Here is a 20,006-nt window from a genome sequence, read left to right as displayed (position 1 = left end):
AACGAGCTCGTTCCCATGACCTTCTATCTTCTTTTCCGATTTCGAAAAGCTCGAATATCCTTTGGAACGAGGTTGCACCTCTCACCAATATCGATCATGGGATCGAGGAATAAGACACTAAGAATGTGGTTGGACCACATTTGTGCAAGTTTTGACGTTCCATCATATTTATTTAAGCTGCAAAGGGGTTGACCCTAAAGGAAGTGATTTAACGAAAAAATAACTAAAAAGCAGTAACTGTGAAGCTTATTCAAAACTTTTATTTTTTAAACACTTTAGCGATTCAATGTCGGTCTGCAATTAAATGTTGTGGAGGAGAATCAAAAACATATTGTGACAAAACATGCAAGTAAGTTGACATTTTTACTGTACGTCTTTGAGCATGCGCATTTGTAGCTCGTACTTAGGACCCAAATATAACAAAAACCCAACAACCCCGAAAAGAGGGTGACAAAATTATTCGTAGTTTTACTATTGTCATTTTAATTTGTCGAAATGACATACTTATCTTCTAAGAACGTCACAAGTGATGTATCCAATTTAGGGAGGGATTGTAACAGGTTTTCATTGGTTGAGAGCTTACTGGACCTTCAAAAGTAGAAATCAGTTCTGCTTTTGATTGGCAGAAATTTCGAATAGCCAATCAGCCTATCAAAATACCCAAAGTAATGAAAAGGACCCTAAAACCAAAAATATCTTTATAATAAAAAAATTCTTATTATCATTCTCATCCCCAGACCTCTTTGATATTAAAACCTCGAAAGTAGGTTTATCTCAAAGAGCTCCGGGGTCGAGAATGGAAACGCATTTGATTCACATATAAAAAATGGTATAGGTTTCGGGAACGAGGTTGCCTGTAATCTTATAAAAGTTCCAAACCATGCTTATCTGAAGAAATTGTTAGAAATATGATGCTGATCACATGAGTTCTGTTTTTTTTAAAAAACAACTCAATAAATAGGGGCTTCAAATGTTTTGCGCCTTTGTCACTGGCGGTATTGGAAATCGTCAGGCAAAAACGAAAATGCATTGTACAGTGGTCAATTGTAAATCAAATGTTTTTTTTTCAGTTGTTGTGTGGGTACTGACGCTTGCAATCCAGACAAAACAGTTTACGTTAAAAGTCCGTCGCAATGTTCGATTCAACCGAGAATATTCTAATACACGTCACGACACTGTGAAGATGAAATTCATCACATTGACATTGTCAAAATTTCATTTGCAGAAAAGTCATTAAGATTTCGGATAACATCCGAGATCTTATTAAAACGGGCGGTCTTTTTTTTTTCCTCCTTCTTCGGCCGATTTTTTAACCGATTGCCGTAACGTCACGACATTTAAAGTCCTATCTGACCCCGTGACCGAGCGCTACTCCGGCTGTGTGCGTATCTTAATATTCGTTAAATTGGGAAAAGAATGAAAACTGCGTTACGAATTTGATCACAACTATTGTTATAGACTGTTATTTTAATATTATTTGATGAGCTATGCGGGATACTCCTTAAATTTTCGTTTCCAGTTATGTTTTTAACGAGGCGGATTTTGTTCAATTAAACCGACAATCACCCACATAAATATTGAGACTTTTCGATTTTTGACAAAAAAAATTCACAAACTCGCACCACAAGTCTTCTCAAACTCGACGTAATGCCTCCAGGCTCATGGAACTTCAGCCTTGGCTTAGGAAATTCTGAATTCAACTAGTAAAACCGAAAAGTTCACTATAACAAAGCCTTACAGTGCTGCTATAGGCTAAGTCTTAGTTGGAAAGAATATTTGGTTGGGTTAATATAATTATTTAACTGTCTAAATTTCAGTTCTATCGACGTTTAAGATATTCTCTTCATTGTGTCTATGTTTTCACATATTAAGATGAAAATATCATCACGTTTTCTAGCCATGCGTAAATCTGAAATTAACCAGTTTCCCAATTTTAGCTAGCTAACGTAGATTTCAAGGCAGCATCTCGCTAAAGGCAGCAGCTAGCCTTATTGATTGTTACTATTTTAAAGTTTGGTATATTATTATTTATCTTTATGTAGGGGTTGTGGCTCTCTTCTAGGTAGCTCTTTACCTACTTCTGGCTGAAGAGTAAAAGTAGCCAAATGCAGTTTTTGGCTAGCTACAACAAAATTCTTAATCAATATTTCTTATGCTAAATGCAGTAGGTAGGTAGCGACACCTTTTATTAGTGTATGAAAACTTACTCCGCAAAATAGAATTGCTGAGTGATTTTTTTAGCAGCACAGGGTAACGACAGTCTGTTTTCCCGTGTTCTTAATTTAAACCGTGAGTTGCAATAAAGTTGTTTTGAAAAGGGTATTAAACCTAGACGCATTGACACAGTTTACCTGTACTAAGCGCTTAGCCAATGTTAACGATAGATGTCTCCTGAGTTTCTGTTTAGCCGAAGTAGTTTTTTTTTCAAAAATGGTTATAATATGTCTATATGGATATGTGACATTGTTTGCCTGTACTAATCCTCATTCCAGAGTAATTTTTATTTTGAACTTTTAGCGGTAACGTTCTGTGAAAAAAAGGTTGGCCAACAGTTTTTGCTATAACAGGGTAGCAACGAGTTGTAAACTGTGTCTTTATTTCAGCTAAAGTTGTGAAAAGTTGTTTTGAAAAATATATTACAATGAAAAGACCATAATGTTGTGCGCTACACCTGAAACACCATAATGTCCTGCACCTCACTCAATTTATGAAATACTTATACTAAAGCGCTTCACCTGAATGTGTGGCACAGTTAACAGTTCTTATCAATCGCCCTTTCAGGCGTTCAACGCCAGGTAACACAGGTACTTGTGGTTTAAGCCCACGTTTCGACTCCGGGTCCCCCGGCAAGTCTAAATAATAATACCACGAAATCGCATTTTGGATTTAGTCTTTATTGTTAATTTTATACTAATGAACGCAGTCTTAACCTTTCACTTGTAGGATCCAACTTTATGGTCAATTCTTAGATAGCTAAAACTTGATAAAGATTTTAGTCATGTCACAGGTATAATAAAACATTTCCAAAATATAGCTACACCCCAAGCAATGATATTTAATAAATTGATATTCTTAAACGTCTTTATTTCTTTCTTATGATTGTTAAGTGTAGTGCAGTATTGTTAAAGTATTAATTTTCACAAATCACTTTTTGTATATTTGTACTACACTTGTCGTTACCCGGTGGAAAAATCCACGGCTTCGCCCGTCGCAGCTAAGCTACCATTTTGCGTGACAGACAGATGGACGAACGGACGGACAGACGTATACGGGCATTATAAAATAGATGAAACATTTTGCAAGTTCAAGATAATACCATGGGATAATACCTATTTATTTCAAATAACCGAATAACATTGTAGAAGTTCTGTACAAAACAGGCTACTGGCGACATAGGTATAGGGAACAAAATTACACACGAATAAGAATCCGAAATCATTTAGCCTGCAAGGGCTTTTCATTTAAATTTCAAAAGTTAAAATCTTAATATCGTTAACAAAATACCTCCACCAAATAATTCTAAACTTAACAGTATCTCTTCCACTGCCCAAGTAAGTTAATTACAAAAAGTTCCAAAAATATTACGGTAGGATCTATATTATGAACATTTTTTGTCATTCTTTTTTAAATTTACTGCTTTATAGGAAGCATTTATAGTGAGAAATTTCATTTAGTACAAAAAATTGACGGTTTATTGAGTACCTTATCCGTTCCAAGTACCACTATCCGTCTTATAGAGCTGTCTGATTTTTTAGACAATGTCCGCTTTAGCGGGTTTTCATACAAAACAAAAAAGCTTCGATTCGCTTATACGTATCGTAAAAATATGAAATTTAACCCGAACGATTGTGTTTCCCGCTTTCATCACTTGCTCTCAGATTTTATCATATTTTACGTCATTTGTTGTGGTGCAGTACTTATATGGGTTTTTTACAGCCTACAATGTGTTAAGTAAAATCTTAGAGGTAACAGGGAAGTAAGTGAAGCGTATTTTTACTTTTACAATAAGCTTGTACAAATAATTACAAATTATCTATTTACGTATTTAAAAAGTTTATTGTATCGAAAAAAATCATACGTTTAACTTAATGTGTTCTATGTTCCCCTTTGCGAACTTGTGCGTATAAATCCTGTTGCCAAGATACAACCCGTCGTCAGCTACACAATTCGAACTCGAAATGTGTTGTAACTCGCCGTTACCGACAAAACTACACTCGAAATGTGATGCAACAAGCCGTTACCAACAAAACTACACTAAATCTGTTGCAACACGTCGCCACAAAACTACACTTGAAATGTGTTGCAACTCGCCGTTCCCCACAAAACTACACACAAAACTACAGCGTGTACAAACGCTGACCGGTTATAGCCTTAAATTGGTTCTGCTGAGGGTGAACAACTTCTTGAAAGCAATATTTACTATCATTCATTTTTCTATAATTCAACGAACGAAATCCTCATACTTGTAAAGAAGAGAGCACTGCGAAAAAACCCGTCCATGAAAAAACAGCAATAATTTTAGCTGCGATACAACAACATGCTACTAGCCGTGATCCCAGCAAGATTCGAATATTCTGTAACCTCTTTGGTTTGTTCTTTTTTATCACGAGGTTTCACCATTGATAAATAAATCTAAACAAAAAAGAATCTTAGAAAAAATGAGTTGGACAGAGAAAGAAGTTTACGTTTCTAGTAACAACATGATTTTATTTCAGTGTTACGAAGTCATGACGTCTGGAAAACTTGATAAATATTCTTTTAAAGAAACAAAAAATGAAACACGTAACTGATATATCAGGACCCTTACTCGTGTACCAGAAAGAAAAAAACGATTCTTACAAAAAATGGCATTGCCTGTGATTGATGTAGAATAAGCGTGCTGTTCACATCTATGGTTACTGGTTCTAAAAAAGATGAATTGTAAGCTAAAGTGACAACTTGCACTGGTAAAAAACAAAGAGGGGCTAATGTATTTTTGAAGAATTAAAAACAGAAAAATTGTAATAAACAGAATGACATCTTTCATTGCAATTGAAAAGACGCTTAATATTAACAGGTAGCAGGGTGTTAAGGCAATAGGACATCCATTCAGGTTTGGGTGTCACTTCAGAAAAATATAAAAAATACAATTTACGTAAATCTTGAAACATCAATTAAACACAACTAAGACAATTACAATAATCACACTTCAATTTGTTTTCTTAAAAAAGACAGGCTACATGTCACCTACTTTTGCTTTCATCTTCTTCCAACCTGGAATATTTGTTGGCATCTAACTTGGGAACACATGACGGGTAAGGCTGCCAAGTATATGCTTCTGGACAGAGTAGATAGGACGGATCATAACGACCCTATAAGAGAGAAGATGTATAGCCTTATGAAGTTGATTCTGTTGCTGTAAATAGTCTACATTTTCGCACACCACGCCAACAATGTGGCTCCAAAAATTCATTGGTGATTTGGTTGTGATTTTTTTGTTCCCTAAACGCTTACTTTTCTGACACATTTTTTCTGTTTGTTGATTTAAAAAACAAGCAATAAAATAGAAAAAGTAAATTGAACTTCATCCATGATGAAAAAATAATTTTTATTCATTCTTAAGGACTCAGGAATATACTGTATGGGAAGCGTAACGAGGCTATAATAGTTGATAGATACTGGATTGTATGTAAATTTCTTTTTGTTTCATTTTTCAAATTTCACTGTATTTTACATTTTTACGAACGTATACGAGTGAAAGACTCAATAGAGACTCCTCTTTAGCTTTGGTGCACAGCGGCTTTAGTTGAAAACAATATTCCGAATTTGGAAAAACAAAAACTTCAAACACAGTGACACAAAATCAGTAAAACTTAAATCCCTATATTAGTAATAGCCGTATTATCAGAAAAACGTCGTGTTACGGAAACGCTAAATGCGATATCTCAAGGACCAGCGAACCCGTGCATTTATCCATGTGCTACGGACTAGCACTCGGGTTATCGTCAGCTTAACTCCAGGTGCCAAAGACTTGGATAGACGTGTTTTAGCATCAAAAACAGTTTATGGTTACGTTTAACTCCCAATTTGGGAGTTCACATTAGCAAAAAAATCTAAAACTTCACACGCAATATCAAAACCTCCTAAGATTTGTTTCACAGCTGAATCGGACTTAAAATGAAGTACAACATGGCGAATTAGAAAAAAACAAAAATTAAGTTCACTCACGCGTCAATAAATTCGATTGTTGTGTAAAATAAAAAAATATGTTCAAAAATGTTTTTTCACGTTACCTCACGTAGGTCACCAGTGGAAACAGAGCTTAACCGTATGTGTTTGATGTAACGCAAGCTACCACACGACTCACCTTATATCTCATCTTTGGACACGAGTGGATGTAATAACCCATGTAATAATACTTTATAGCAGCGCAGTCTCTTTGTAACGAACGAATAAAATAAATCTCCCTAAACGAAAAGCACAAAGAAAATAAGTTGGTTTAGTTTATAAAATGACACCAGACTTTGTTTAGGTTAAGAAGACAATTCCCACTATCATGCATGTAAAAATGATACAAAAATGTGACGTCTGTTATTGATATTCGATCGCCACGACCAACAACGCCATTGGATTAAATACGCAAATCTCTCCTAAAATGACGTGAGCGTAAGCGCAAAATTTTTCCTTAGCGAAATTTTAATTTTTTTGCTTGTCAATAATAAAAACATCAAAACGTAAGAATGATGGACCAAAGCTTAGGGAAGACACAAAAGACATGTGTTCTATTTAAGTTTCTGAAACTTAAACATTCACAGATAAGTTGTTATCTAATTATTAAGGAACAAAGTGGTCACAAAATGTTTTATATGGCAAAATATATATTATGACTACAATCATCCCGAAATTTGCGGTATTTTTTTTCGCAGATGCCAAAAAACTCAGTAATTTCAATAGAAAAAAAATCAGCGTTTTGCCTATGTTATGGTCTTAAAAAACAAAGAAGAAATTAATGGCTGAAGAAACACTGAAATTCGATGACGTGAACATGAAATACATTGCACTAGAAATCGTTATACAAGATATGTAATATACAAGAGATGTAAAAGTTACGAAAATACTTTTCGCGTTATGTTGATCAAATGCGCCAAAACATCTGCAAACCACAAACCTTAAAGCAGAATATGTACCAAGTGACAAAAAGCTGTACTCAGGATCGTAAAAAAAATACTTTGACGAAACACAGTTTGGTAAAATATCCAACACTCCAACAGCAATCAATTTCCCTAGAAATACACAAGAAGAAAATATCTTCATTGCGGCGTAACTACAACTTTAGCCGAATGTTTTATCATAGTGTGATGCTACAGAAAATAAAAGTTTATCGGCTTTATCAGAAAACTGATCGGCTAAAACTCTTTACATGACTATTCTTAAGAAAATATAAAGCTGGTAAACAGCGTCAATCCCAAATTCTAACATGCGACTATTATAGAAGCCAAACATTTCGCCAGATTTGCAGAATTTGAACCCTGTCTTTGAAATCAGAGAATGCAAACACCGAAAAAATACCTCTACAGTGGATTTCTACAAGAAGAATTTAACAACAACATATCTTACAAAGCGAATGTCGCTAGTTTTGCTTTTTTGTTTTGATTCTTTTTTGGATTCATGCAAATAAGTCAAACTACTTTCGTAGCTCAATAATGCCAGTTAAAACGCAGTAAAAGTTGTTAATTTTTGCAAAAATGTTATTGATATGTGAACTTAAAACAAGTAAGCTTTTCAATTGCATCTACGGTTTTAAATTCGCCATAAAATTAACTATTTACGTATCCATGTTGTGAAAATGAGTCTAGCAATGACTTACCATCAAGGTGATAAAGCTGATGAAACGCTCCTAAACCCGGTGTTGGAATATCTTCCCTGGTACCCTTTTGTACAGGCTAAATTTAAAATAAAATTGCTATAAAAGCAAATGGACATATGTGTAACATGGACTAGCATTTTTGTGCATGTGATTTTGTGACGTTTTTAGAGGTACTGGATTTCTTGGGCAGGTTTTTTTTCAATTTTGATAATAGCGGACATCTATGTAAGTGCGTTGTATATTGTTGTATTAGTCGACCATGTTGGACTAGCCTCAAAAATCTTATATTTACAAGTTTACAAAATTAAAGATTTTTGAATGTTATTCCAACGTAGAGATTCAAGAGTTACAGAAAAAAGGTGGAGAACGTTAAGAAACTTCTCAAAATGCTGATACTTTACTCGTACCAGGCTCTTTATATTTTTGTTGAGCACTCTACAGCTTCAAATTTTCAAAAGACTTGCTAACCAATTTTTGGGATCCACAACAAAAGTTTAAACATCTTTTGTTTTCTTTAAAAAAGCTTTGTGTGGTTACACAAATATACACCGGACAAGCAAGCAAGAGAATATCATTCAGGTCGAAGAAACATTGCAGGCAAGCATTGTTGCTTGTTTTTGGCCTGACCAATGCAACTAATTGACAAAAATGACGGGGAAGTTAACGATAAAGTTGGGGTCATTCAGAACTTTTCAGACAGTAGCCTCATGCGACACAAATTCAAACAAACACAATTTAAATGTATAAACATAATACCACTAAGGGGCCATCCACGAGAAATCTTTTAAACTGAAATGAAAGACAAAGTACGATTTACAAAATGTAGAACAGCACCTATGAGAAGTCATAAAAAAATTTGGTAATGTTGACATCACATTTTACAACATTTTTTATTTTTCAAAACAGCACAAGTTACCTGCTTTTCCTCACAATCTTCGGGTGCCTCTTTATGTATGTTCATTTGGTATTTCTTAAAAAGTTTACATTCATTTTCGTACACACTTTGAAACTCTGGTGATATTGGACTACAGCAAACAAGAGTCACCTGAACGAAAGCAAAACGAAAAGCAGGTAAATGTTAAGGTAAAATATAAAAACCAAAAGTAATGATGAAGCAAGGATAATACTCATTCATGATATAGGACTACCAAAAAGGAAAATTTTGGAAATAAGGACAAACTTTGGTAGAAACTTTGGAAAATTAGAAATATTTCGAAGGCTTTTTCTTATATGTTTAGTAAATTAAGTCTTTCATAAATAAAAAAAAATAATCAGTGCGAAAACGTAATATTAATTTTGAATGTAACAATCTTGAATACACAAAGTCGATTTAAATAACACAACAAAGCTGAAAGAACATGTTTTGATATTATAAAGGTAAAATATGAAACGTATTAAAAAAGAAATCATGAAAATTTAGGAACTTTAGAATAATTTGAACAATTTTCTTTTTTAGGTAAATCAGGACTGGCAGACCTGAGTAGCCTTTACAACATCATCCCTTTTTTTGGTTGCACCTTACCCTCTTCTTACTCAACTTATGTGGAGGATCATGATGGACATCTTTTTGATACTTGCAAAATAATTCAAAGCCAGCTTCAAAGTAAGCATCAAATGCTGTGTTATTACATACAGCTACCAGTGAGATCTAAATTGTTTATTTTTACTGTATGTATACAAGAAGTTTGTTTACAAGATGCATAAATTGTTTTTTTGTAAGGATTCTCATGAGAAAAAAAATAACAGGAGAACCACGTTGTGGAAAGTGTATAAAAATCAAGCACACACCATGTAGGATAAAATTTTTTTATTTTGGAGGACAAACTGTGGTATTAACTTTTGTTGATAGTTTGAAACTTTTTGTAGGTCTAAACTTTCTGAGTTACCTTAGTAAAAAAAATGAATATAACAAAACAGGGCTGTTTTTAGTTAAAGATAGTATGTATGATATATAGCGATGGAGGTTTCAGTTTGCCAATGTCACTCAAAAAAATAATAGACTTATTCACGTTATCTGATAGTAAGGGTTATATCTTGTTAGGTTAGTTGAGCTATATACACGTTTATCATTTTTTAAGTAATTTGAGTTACCAGCTAATGTACAAATGCGTTCAAGAATTTATGAATGATGAAAAAGAATATACACACGGTTACGCACGCATTTTCTTTATAAACAGGAATAGTTTCAGATGGGTTAGACTCTGTTGATAAAAATATAGTATAGCGTGTATAAAATTGAAAATTTTTCTAACATCAGCATCTTTCTACAATGATGCTGATGGCACGTTTTTTAGTGCCAACCATGATTGATTTATGAAAAAAGTAACTGCACCTTTCAGTATAAATAGGGATAATAGACATTTTTTAAAAACAAAAACAGAACTGCCTTCTTTTTGAAACTTTTATTAAAACAATATTTTTCAACAAGCAAATATCCGTCACACTGCTGCATAAAAGTATATAAATATAACATACATAGACCTAACTCAATTTAAAACTAGGTAGTAGCAACAAAAGCATAACTACCTCTAAATTGTGAGCTAATTCAGATGGAAGGTCTTCAATCAGTTGCTCAATATTTTTCTCATTGTTCTTTCCTTTAGCAACTGTTGATGCATTAGCCTAGTGAATAAATACAACATAACCTGGTTATCCGAATTGTTACTAAGGAAACCTACAATAAGCTAAGTGTATTTTATTCTCTCTTGTTTGAGACTTATTATCACACAACATACAAAGAGACTGGTAGTTTTCTGCTGGTTCTGTGGTAGTTCTGCGAAGACTGGTGGTTACCTGTTTTAGTTATTACCACAACATGCATACTTAGACCATTAGCTTAAGTCATCATTATTTAGGGGTGTATAACATTATTGCCCTGCAAGTTTCTTTGACACCAGCTGCACCATAAGGATACTACAAAACAAAACAAAAGTTAATCACCTCCACCCCATCGGATTTTCCCTTTAGCTGTTTGCTGAGCTTCCTCTCTTTTCTTAGATCTTTCGCCTTTCTACAACGCGGTTTATTTGGGTCTGCTCCTAATAAAAATAAAACTCAATTTCAAGCACTAATCACAACAAAAGTCAAAAGACAGAACAATTTTATAAGGGAGAAGTTATCAAAAAAATTATTTTTATTATCCAGCAACGTTAGGGGAAAGCAAACTGCTGAAACAAAACAGCGGGGGTCTATGGGCGGCTGTAACGCCTCATGTGTGTCCGATTTTAGCAATTTTCAGTGCCTTAAATAGCAAAAAATAGTGTGATAGCTACCTTTAAAATGTTGCGAAAAACATTCATATATATCTCTCCTTATTTCCTTTTTCTAGAGCCTGCTTTAAGTTTTAATTTCGATTATCATGCTGCTATTATGCTCAAAGAAGGGCTAGGGGGTGAAGAGATTCAAGTCGCAACATTCTGAGAACATGTAACCGTCATTATTTGTAAATAAAAAATGACTCGATTTTTGTAATAATGATTTCCACTTGTCCCAAAGCAATATGAAAAAAAATATGGCACTACATTGTAAGTCTTGACTTTTGTACTAAATTAGGATACCCCCGTCTTGATGTTGTTCCTATTTCGTAACGTGTTGCGTAACTTACACTTATATGCACATGATATGATGTTCTAAGAAAAGCACTAATGGCTCTGGGTTTTTTCTTTACGCATATGACCAAGGCTAAACTTGATTTATCTAATGAAATAAACATGGTGGCAAAACTGTTAAGAATTTGATCATTTTCTTTTCTTGCTTTTTGGATTTAATTTAACAACAGCGTTAAGTAGAAAATGAAAACTTCATCTCAAAAATTCAATTGGAATTCATTTTTTGGGTGTCTGAGTTTGGGCTCCCATACCTGTATCGAATTTCCACTGGATAAATCAGTGTTATTTTGTCGCTGTTGCTACTTATAATAAATAAATAACAAGTATGTTTTATAATATCTAAAACTTGGTATACACTGTTGTGGTTTTTAAGAATTCTTTTTAAAAGGCTCAAAATCTTAAAGAACACTTTAAAAATCACTCTGATGTTCAAAGTGTGTAATCAGACACTTTTGTTGCTAAAAAACTTGAAAGGGACGCGAATAATATCAAAATGAAATCCACTCCAAATAGTGTGCTATATTGACCAAAAGTTTTTGTTTATGTATTGTTTTTTTGCAAATAACAGGTGTTTTTTTGTTGCTTTCTTATTATCGTGTAGCTTTATATAGTATACCCAAAATAATGAAACCAGTAGATATATATTTTATTCGAATTTCGAGAAATCTCACATCAAATGAGGGTGTTAATTGTCTTGAAATGATTGTTTTGATTTACTGTATGTTGACAATGTTATAATGTTCGAGATTGACTCAAGCTGTGTGCTATCCAGCCATATCTCAGTTATCAAAAAATAGTCACAACTTTTAATATGATTCAATTTATCATCATCTCTTTCTCCAAGTTTGTGCCTTAATATTTAATACCAAATTTTATCATTGTATATTTTAATAAATACATTTTAATTATTTATCATTATAGTGTTGTGTGAGTGTTTAAACCGCTTTAGTTCTTGTTGTTTTTACATGAGACTTAAAACTAGATTGACAATATTTTATGTTAAAACTTGGATATCATGTGAATGTGTACAAATTAAAACAACAGGTCTATATAAACAAGAACGCTGCCATAGATACAATATATGTAAACATATCAATGCAATATTTAAGTATAAAGTTTGTGTACAATACGAATGTGATCAAACCGGACGGTTTTCTTGTTTTTACTTATACTTGTTCTTGGAATTTTTGTTTCGGAAAACATTACATCACAAACCATCTGTACAAGACGTGTTTAGTAAAAAAATCGACAATTCTTCTTAATTTTTATTAATTGAATCAAGTATCAAAAAAACAATTTTCAATTAACTTCTCCTTTAACATTTCCAAATCATTTATAATTCAAACCTTGAATATTTTTTGAGACAGGATTCTCTGATTTCGTCCCACCAGCTGTTATTCTGTTTTGAGAGCATTCAACAGATTCACTGTGCCCACCTAACTTAGATGAAGATGATTGGTTGTCAGGAATGATGTCACTATTTTCAAGTTGAACTGGTTCAGCTGGCTTTTTTCCAGTTATTAAGTATGTATTTAATCGCTTGATAACTTTTTTCTGTGATTTTGAGAGTTTAACTTTAGACACTTCACATCTGAATGAAAAAATAATGTTGATAGTCAGGTGGGGTTAAAAAAGCAAAAAAAAAAAAAGTTTGATATAATGCTATATATAATAAGAAAGTAATAAAGCTGATAACTATTTATAGTATCACGAGTTAGGAATAATATAAAGGGCTTTCTTACACAGGAGACAACATTTGGTGATTTTGTTACCCTTAAAATGCCAAGAGGTAAAAAATACACCCATATTGACACCTTACTTATATAACTTTAAATACACATGATTAGTGGAACTTTAACGGTTACCTTCTGCGAAAAATCAAGTTGAGCAAATATGAAGGATCTTTGAAAGTTCTCTAAAAATCTTTTTATTTTTTTGAAAAATCTTTATCCGTTCTCGAGATAATTGTTTTAAAAGTTGCGCTAATTATGCAAAATTGTGGAGTCATGAGTTAGCATTGAGCATAATTATGGTAACTAAATATTGAAATTTATGTAAAATGTTTAAAACACGTCAAATTAAACAGCCAGAAAACATTTTTTAACTCTATATGGCTTGTTAAAAATGTTAAATATAACACTTTGCAAAGCATAATTGTGACATCATGCATAATTAGTGAATCTTCTTACTCCAAGTTCTAAAGAACCAATCAAGAATTTTTAAATATATATTCAAATTCCTAGACAACCTTTCAACAACTCTTTTAGGTGAATTTTTTTTAATAACGTTTAGAGGATTAGTGGAGTTTATTAAATGGATGTGGTACCTATATGATAGATGGCTAACAAAAAAGTAGGAAGATTTTTTGTCTGCAATTAAGATACTGGGCATAGTGTAATGACCAATATGTAAACATTTCAACAAAGCTATTTACAGCACTAATGGTATTTTGATATATTCGATGTATTAACAATAAAAATCATGCAGTGTCTATAATGGCTTTACAGAATAACGCTAACATAAAAACTAAAATGATTAAGTATCTTATAGCAACCTCTAAATGATCAAAAAATCACACCGGTAAGAAAATTGTACAAAAACTAACATGTTGTAACCAAAGGTTTTTTGTTTCAATAAATAAAGGAAGGTACTATATATCATAATCATATAATTATCGGGGAAAAAATGTCAGAAAAAAGCAACAATTTATGAAAGTAAATTAAATTTAGTTTGATGAAAACTTTACCACATACTTTTGTCTGATAAGGATGAATTTTTTTTGTATAATAAGGGTGGAAGATGTTAGCCAGCGAGACTTCAAAAATTATTAATAATGACTAATATCAATAAAGGTCAACAAGATAGATAATATAGCTTTGTGCCTTCACTTTCATGCTTATTTTGCCTCACTGGTTGGTTGAAAAATTAGTGTAAACAAACACTCCTGTCTTTTATAAACTTAACATAACCCATAAGTTGTGTTATATAGAAGTTTAAAGCATTACTTTTATGCTTGCTTAAATTTCTGTCTCTTTGCTCAGGAAAGGCATAATTAGTTTCCAGTAAATTCAACTGTGCACTTTTGTAACCTGATGGTCAAATGTCAAATTTTGGCAGTCAGTGACCATTGGCCCTTATTTTAAGTGCCTAAATTTAATTAGGTTGGTTTTAGGGGGTTTAAAGGACTAGTATGCACACCCAAAAGCACATAACAAAATGACAAACAAACAAAAGCTAGCAACATTCAAACCTAATTGTATACTGTGGACAACAAGTTTTATTCATTGTTGGTTTGTAACAGTATTTGCCACTCCTATGAATAATACAATACATAAACCCTTTATGAACATTAAAAACAGATTATACATTTATTTTAACAGGAATTTTAAAAGAACCCCACATGTATAAGAACTCTATTTGAAAACCTCAGATTGATTTTACAATATTCATCACTATAATTAAAGGTTAATTCGTAAAATTCATTTAGAGCACAATAAAAACTACAATTGATTTTGGTTTTGACTATGTTAGCAAAATCCTGTACAATAGCAATGTTTTGAAAAATTCAGCCTTAAAATGACAAATATGATGTTACAATTACTGTCAATGAACATTTTTGTCAAAGGAAACTGTCACTGTTATACTCATTTAACCGTAATCTTTAAAAATATTTATAACATACAATTTTATACCTTCTCCAACCTCTGTTAAGGAGATCTTGATAATCTTGACAGGTCAACTGATGTGCCCACATTCCTATACAATATAAACACATACAATGTTACAAAAAACACAAATATGGCAAAAAATGTCTTAAAACTGATTGGCCACAATTTTTTAAATTTTTTAATCATGAAAAGAATTATTTGATTATTTAATGTATATACTCTCAAACTGGATAAATCAAAACAGCTTAAAATCAAATGAAAATAAATTTTTCTAAAGTGCTTTCTGCTTTCCGAGACCACTCATGTTTATAGTTCTGCAAAATATTTTTGGTACTCACCATTAGATAGGCTACTGTCATCTTTTTTACAATAACCACAAGAATGACCCCCATCATTCCCAAAATACTCAACGATGCTCTTGTTCATTACGAAGTTATTTTAAAAATATTCTTTTCTAATATATTACATATACATAAAAAAATAAAAGACATAGCACCAGAATTAAAAAGTAAAAACCATTTCACCAGTTCCATGTTTTATAATCTATATATATATATATACTTTAAGGGAAAAAATTCTTGTGAGTTTTTCGCCAAGTAAGCTTGAATTAGTGAAATTAAATTTTTGCGAAAAATTTGACTTTCAGCATTTTATCCAATTAAATTCTTGTAAAAAGTTTGCATTTTCCAAACTTGCGAAAATAAATTCTCGCACAAAATCTTTTTTTTTTCTGATTTGGGAAATTAAATTCCTATGAAAATTTCATCTCCAAAGGTGTATATATTAATTTGGCGAATGAACAAAATGAAATATTTGGCGGGGATGTAATTTGGCAAATGATAAATTTTACAAAATTTGGTGAGGATTTAACTTGGCAAGTACTAAAAAGTGTATATTTTGACGGAGGATTTATTTTGGCGAATGACACAAAGAAATCAATTTTTATGTCTTGAAATGTTTTATAAAAAATAAAAATAAACGTATATCTAAGACACAAGATTTGGCATAGTAAAAAAATACTTTTATTTATGAAACTTGTTGTGAATATAAAAAGAGTTCTTTTTGGGGGAAAGAAGCATTTTCTTTTCTTAATTAAAAAAAAACGGATTTTTTAAAAATTTGGTGGGGATTTAATTTGGTGAATGGTAAATTATGTTAAATTTGGCGAGTATTTAATTTGGTGAATAGTCATTTATCAAAATTTTGGCAGGTATTTAATTTTGCGAATTTCTCTAAAATTCGACAAATTTAATCCTCGCCAAAATTTATCCACTTAACATCTTTTGGCAGATGAGTACTTATATAAAGTAAACAATTTAATTTGCAAAAATATTTTTTGTAAGTTGGTTTTTAAAAAAAAAAAATATTTCTGTCTCAGCTTGTTCACTTAAACCCAGGTCCTACAATAAAAAGTTTACCATGGTTAGCTTTTGTATTGTCTGATTTGCAATATCCACATCTGTTCAAGCCACGGCTTCCAAAATATTCAACTATGCTTTTTTCCATAACAATAAAAACATGTATTCGAAGCAATGGTTAGAAAATTAAAACCCTAAAAATAATCAAGGCTTTGGATATTTCATTTAAACCATCAAACTATTTTTATCAACTTGATCAGAAACATCATTTAAATTACTTATGTTTACATTTTACAAAGCAAGATGTCACTGCCATTACAACAACCTTGAAAGTGTGAAGAATGCAAAACTCAAAAATAATTTATTTTCAGGCCTAAAAATTTAGTAGAAATGGTAATTTTGTTACTGTGTTGTTTCCCTAGAGAAAAAATAATAGTATTTGAATTGTTTTACTATCACCACATTAAAAACCAAAAAAAAAAAAAAAAAAATGGCAGGAAAAATTTGGGCAAAAAGGACAACAAAAATTTGTTTGTTAAACTTTTTAGACTTTATTGTTTTCTGAACCTTTTCTTTTAAAAGACTTGATTTTTGAAGTTTTGATAAATTTTATTTCATCAAAAGTCAGAATAATTCAAGAAGTAAACTTGTGCTGCTTTGTCAGCATGGTAAGTTAGTGGAAAAAATATGAAAGCCAATAATTTTTAAAAGTTGAAATCCTTTTTTTTAAAAAAAGAATATCCTTTATTTTGCAGAAAACTTGACAGAAAACTAAATTTTGGCTTCAAATTGGAATCTCATGCACAATATCACATGTAAGGTGGCAAAGTTTTGCTACGGTATTAAAATCTTCATTTAGCACCGTATTCAACACATGTTTACTGTAATTAAAAATAGCAGCTTCGATTGCTCTCATTTATGACATTATGCTTAAAAGGGACGTTTTTTCTGTCATAAAATACAGCAATTTTTAAACACCTTGGTATGGTTTCCTTACCATTTTAGAACAAAATTAAGGTAATTTTTAGGCTTCGTAGAGTTATCAGGGACTTTTAAGCTTTGTAGGATTGTTTTCTTCTTATTTTCAAACAAAATACGACAATTTTAAGTTTCATAGTATCATTTTTTGGTCTTTTTTTGAACGAAACAGCAATTTTTAACCTTTAAAGCAAGGCCTACTTGCAAGTTAGAAAGAAATACGCCATTTTTGAAGTTTGGTGGTATCATTTTTGGTCATTTTGAGACAAAACATGGCAAGTTATAACCTTCACAGGATTGCTTTCTTGTTCCAAACAGCGATTTTTAAGATCCTACTTCTTACAGCAAATTAGGAAATGATTGGTAGGTTTATCTTGCTGTGTATAAATGAAGAAAAAGACAACAGGGTCTGGAAAAGAGGTTGAAATCTATATGCGTCATTTGTTTACATTTTTCTTGTGTCCGCTGAACTAGATCATTTTGGAGAAAAAGTCACCATTACGGAAGAAGGTAGCAAATTTCATAAAAAATGACAAAAAAGAAAGCCATATTTCTAGCTAAGTGATTATTAACAAATTATGCAAAATAATTATTAAATTCTGTAGTGGTTTAACATTATCTAGAATATGAGAAAAAGTGGGAGGTAGCTAGCCTTTGAAAGACGACTAATCAATGATTTCTTACATAAAAACATCCATTACAAGTTAATAAAAACGTGCACTGGTGGTCCAACATAAACAGCAGTAAACAACAAGTGATGTTGTCATAAAAAAGTGATGGTTATGTTCTGCCCAATCTTGAAACGCGCCCCGTCTTAAGACTGGACTGCCCAATCTATGGACGTACATGCCCAATCTTAGAACAATTGTGGAAGACAAACAGAACAATAAAATTTTTAGAATTTACCTCTTAATAGGAACTTTAAATTGAAACTTTTCTTGGAAAATCAAAAGCCAAAAATTTATATATACCATGTATTTTATGTATAAAAAATTGAAACTACTCAACCATTTTAGCATAGTTTTTCTTCTATAGACTATGATATTACATCTAGCTAACTAATAATATGGTTGAATACGATTTTTCTGATACTTCATAAATATAAACATTTTATTTTTAAAATTTAGCCACTACTTTAAGCTGTATATAAATGCTAAATGTATAACACATGCTCCTCTACCAGCTACCTAGCTAGCTAGCTACGATTTTCACTCTAATGTGTCCAAAAACAGGCCAGGTCAATTCAACAGTACCCAAAATATGATGTTTTAATGTGCCTAAGAATGTTTGTTGGGAGTCGCAAAAAACAGAGCTCGTGTGGTGCATCCCTTCCTTAAAATCTAAACGCCGCCAAAGATGGGCCTAACATGTTCTTTTGCCCAATCTTGTGACGCCCTGCCCAGTCTTAAGACTGGCCGGCCAGTCTTAAGACTGGGCAATTTTATGTCCAAAAATTGGGTAGCGTCCTAAGATTGGGCAGAACAGTTATATCTTTTCATTGAATGAAAAACAGCCTCGTTTCAAACCTCCACGGCTTGAACTTTATATAGTCTTATTACAACGTAAAAGACTGCGTACAGAATATCCCCTTAAACGAAATTTCAAAATTACTGTTTTATTTGTGATTGTTTCGTTACTACCTAGCTATTAGGCTGTGTCTTTGTTAAAATAAAACAAAATTATCCACTTAAAATACATATATACCCTATAATGCTGCTAAATAAAGCCTGAGCCATTTTTCTTTCTGTTCTAAGAAAATCCAGTGAAAATTACTGACTACAAAGCATGCAGTAGCTATTATTAGAACAAGCGTAATATAAATTTTCTATAAATTTTTTAGCTAATCTTAAGTTTATTATTTTATTCCAATTTAACAGATATTTCGAATAATATATTTAGATGTATACATTGGTCATATTTTTAAGGTTATTAAGTCCTATTTTTACACTTCTAAGCATCTATCGAAAGTATTACGCGTGATGGCGCAACAGGCTAAACCACACGGGGGTCGATAGGCAAGACCATGAAAACAGTTTTACATAAGGCGTTTTTTGCCATTCCTTGTGATGCTTTTGTTAACAAAAAACAGTCGTTAATAACATTTAATCGTTACATTTAATCGTTACTTTTGAACTTTTTGCCTGTGCACATGCATGGGCATGCAACATGGGATCGCATGAAACCAAAATATTGCTGCAAATTGTATTATAAATCTCAAAATCTCAGTTGTTTTTTAATTAATATATTTAATCGTTACTTTTGAACTTTTTGCCTGTGCACATGCATGGTCATGCAACATGGGATCGCATGAAACCAAAATATTGCTGCAAATTGTATTATAAATCTCAAAATCGCATTGTAAGAAGCGATATTATCACCATAGATCCTATAAGAATAATTAAAAGAGGATTGCAGTAAGCAAATACATCAGCATAGATCTTGTAAAAACCATTACTGGGATTGTAGAAAGTGAGAGCATTGCTGTAGATTCTTTAAAAATAATCAAAGAAATCATAGTTTTTAGTAGCATAATTAGTTAACAAATCAC

The 20,006-nt window shown here is 32.1% G+C and overlaps 1 protein-coding gene across 5 annotated transcripts; it reads right to left on the bottom strand.

Annotated features, from left to right (window-relative positions):
• Positions 1-3,966: 3,966 nt before the first annotated feature.
• Positions 3,967-18,160, bottom strand: LOC130641884 (arginyl-tRNA--protein transferase 1-like). 5 transcript variants are annotated; one of them, XM_057448890.1, is made up of 15 exons: positions 18,143-18,160; positions 16,541-16,674; positions 15,147-15,210; positions 14,705-14,767; positions 12,801-13,045; positions 10,787-10,884; positions 10,373-10,468; positions 8,763-8,891; positions 8,603-8,635; positions 7,847-7,922; positions 7,148-7,262; positions 6,347-6,446; positions 5,231-5,351; positions 4,840-4,904; positions 3,967-4,632 (listed from the first exon to the last, which is right to left on the bottom strand). In XM_057448890.1, the coding sequence occupies exons 2-15, from the start codon at positions 16,626-16,628 to the stop codon at positions 4,519-4,521; spliced, it is 1,407 nt and encodes a 468-aa protein (XP_057304873.1). In that variant the 5' UTR covers positions 16,629-16,674; positions 18,143-18,160; the 3' UTR covers positions 3,967-4,518. The 5 variants fall into 5 exon arrangements, with proteins under 5 accessions (XP_057304873.1, XP_057304874.1, XP_057304871.1 ...); XM_057448891.1 differs by lacking the exons at positions 8,763-8,891; positions 18,143-18,160 and adding exons at positions 9,369-9,494; positions 15,461-15,576 and having other exon boundaries at positions 16,541-17,130; XM_057448888.1 differs by lacking the exon at positions 18,143-18,160 and adding an exon at positions 15,461-15,576 and having other exon boundaries at positions 16,541-17,127.
• Between the last annotated feature and the right edge of the window lie 1,846 nt (positions 18,161-20,006).

This window comes from Hydractinia symbiolongicarpus, chromosome 4, assembly GCF_029227915.1.
Source record: "Hydractinia symbiolongicarpus strain clone_291-10 chromosome 4, HSymV2.1, whole genome shotgun sequence".
Lineage (NCBI taxonomy): Eukaryota > Metazoa > Cnidaria > Hydrozoa > Anthoathecata > Hydractiniidae > Hydractinia > Hydractinia symbiolongicarpus.
The sequence above is the reverse complement of the archived record's forward strand: the minus strand, read 5'-3'. Positions and strand labels throughout refer to the sequence as shown.

Excerpts from the sequence above, each read along its gene's own strand:
- LOC130641884 (XM_057448890.1), bottom strand. The coding sequence starts at position 16,628 with ATGGAAAAAAGCATAGTTGAATATTTTGGAAGCCGTGGCTTGAACAGA. Across the intron at positions 8,892-10,372 it reads AATTAGCTCACAATTTAGAG|GTGACTCTTGTTTGCTGTAG; the intron begins GTAGTTATGCTT and ends GCTTTCGTTCAG. Across the intron at positions 7,923-8,602 it reads TCGTGGATGGCCCCTTAGTG|CCTGTACAAAAGGGTACCAG; the intron begins GTATTATGTTTA and ends TTTTAAATTTAG.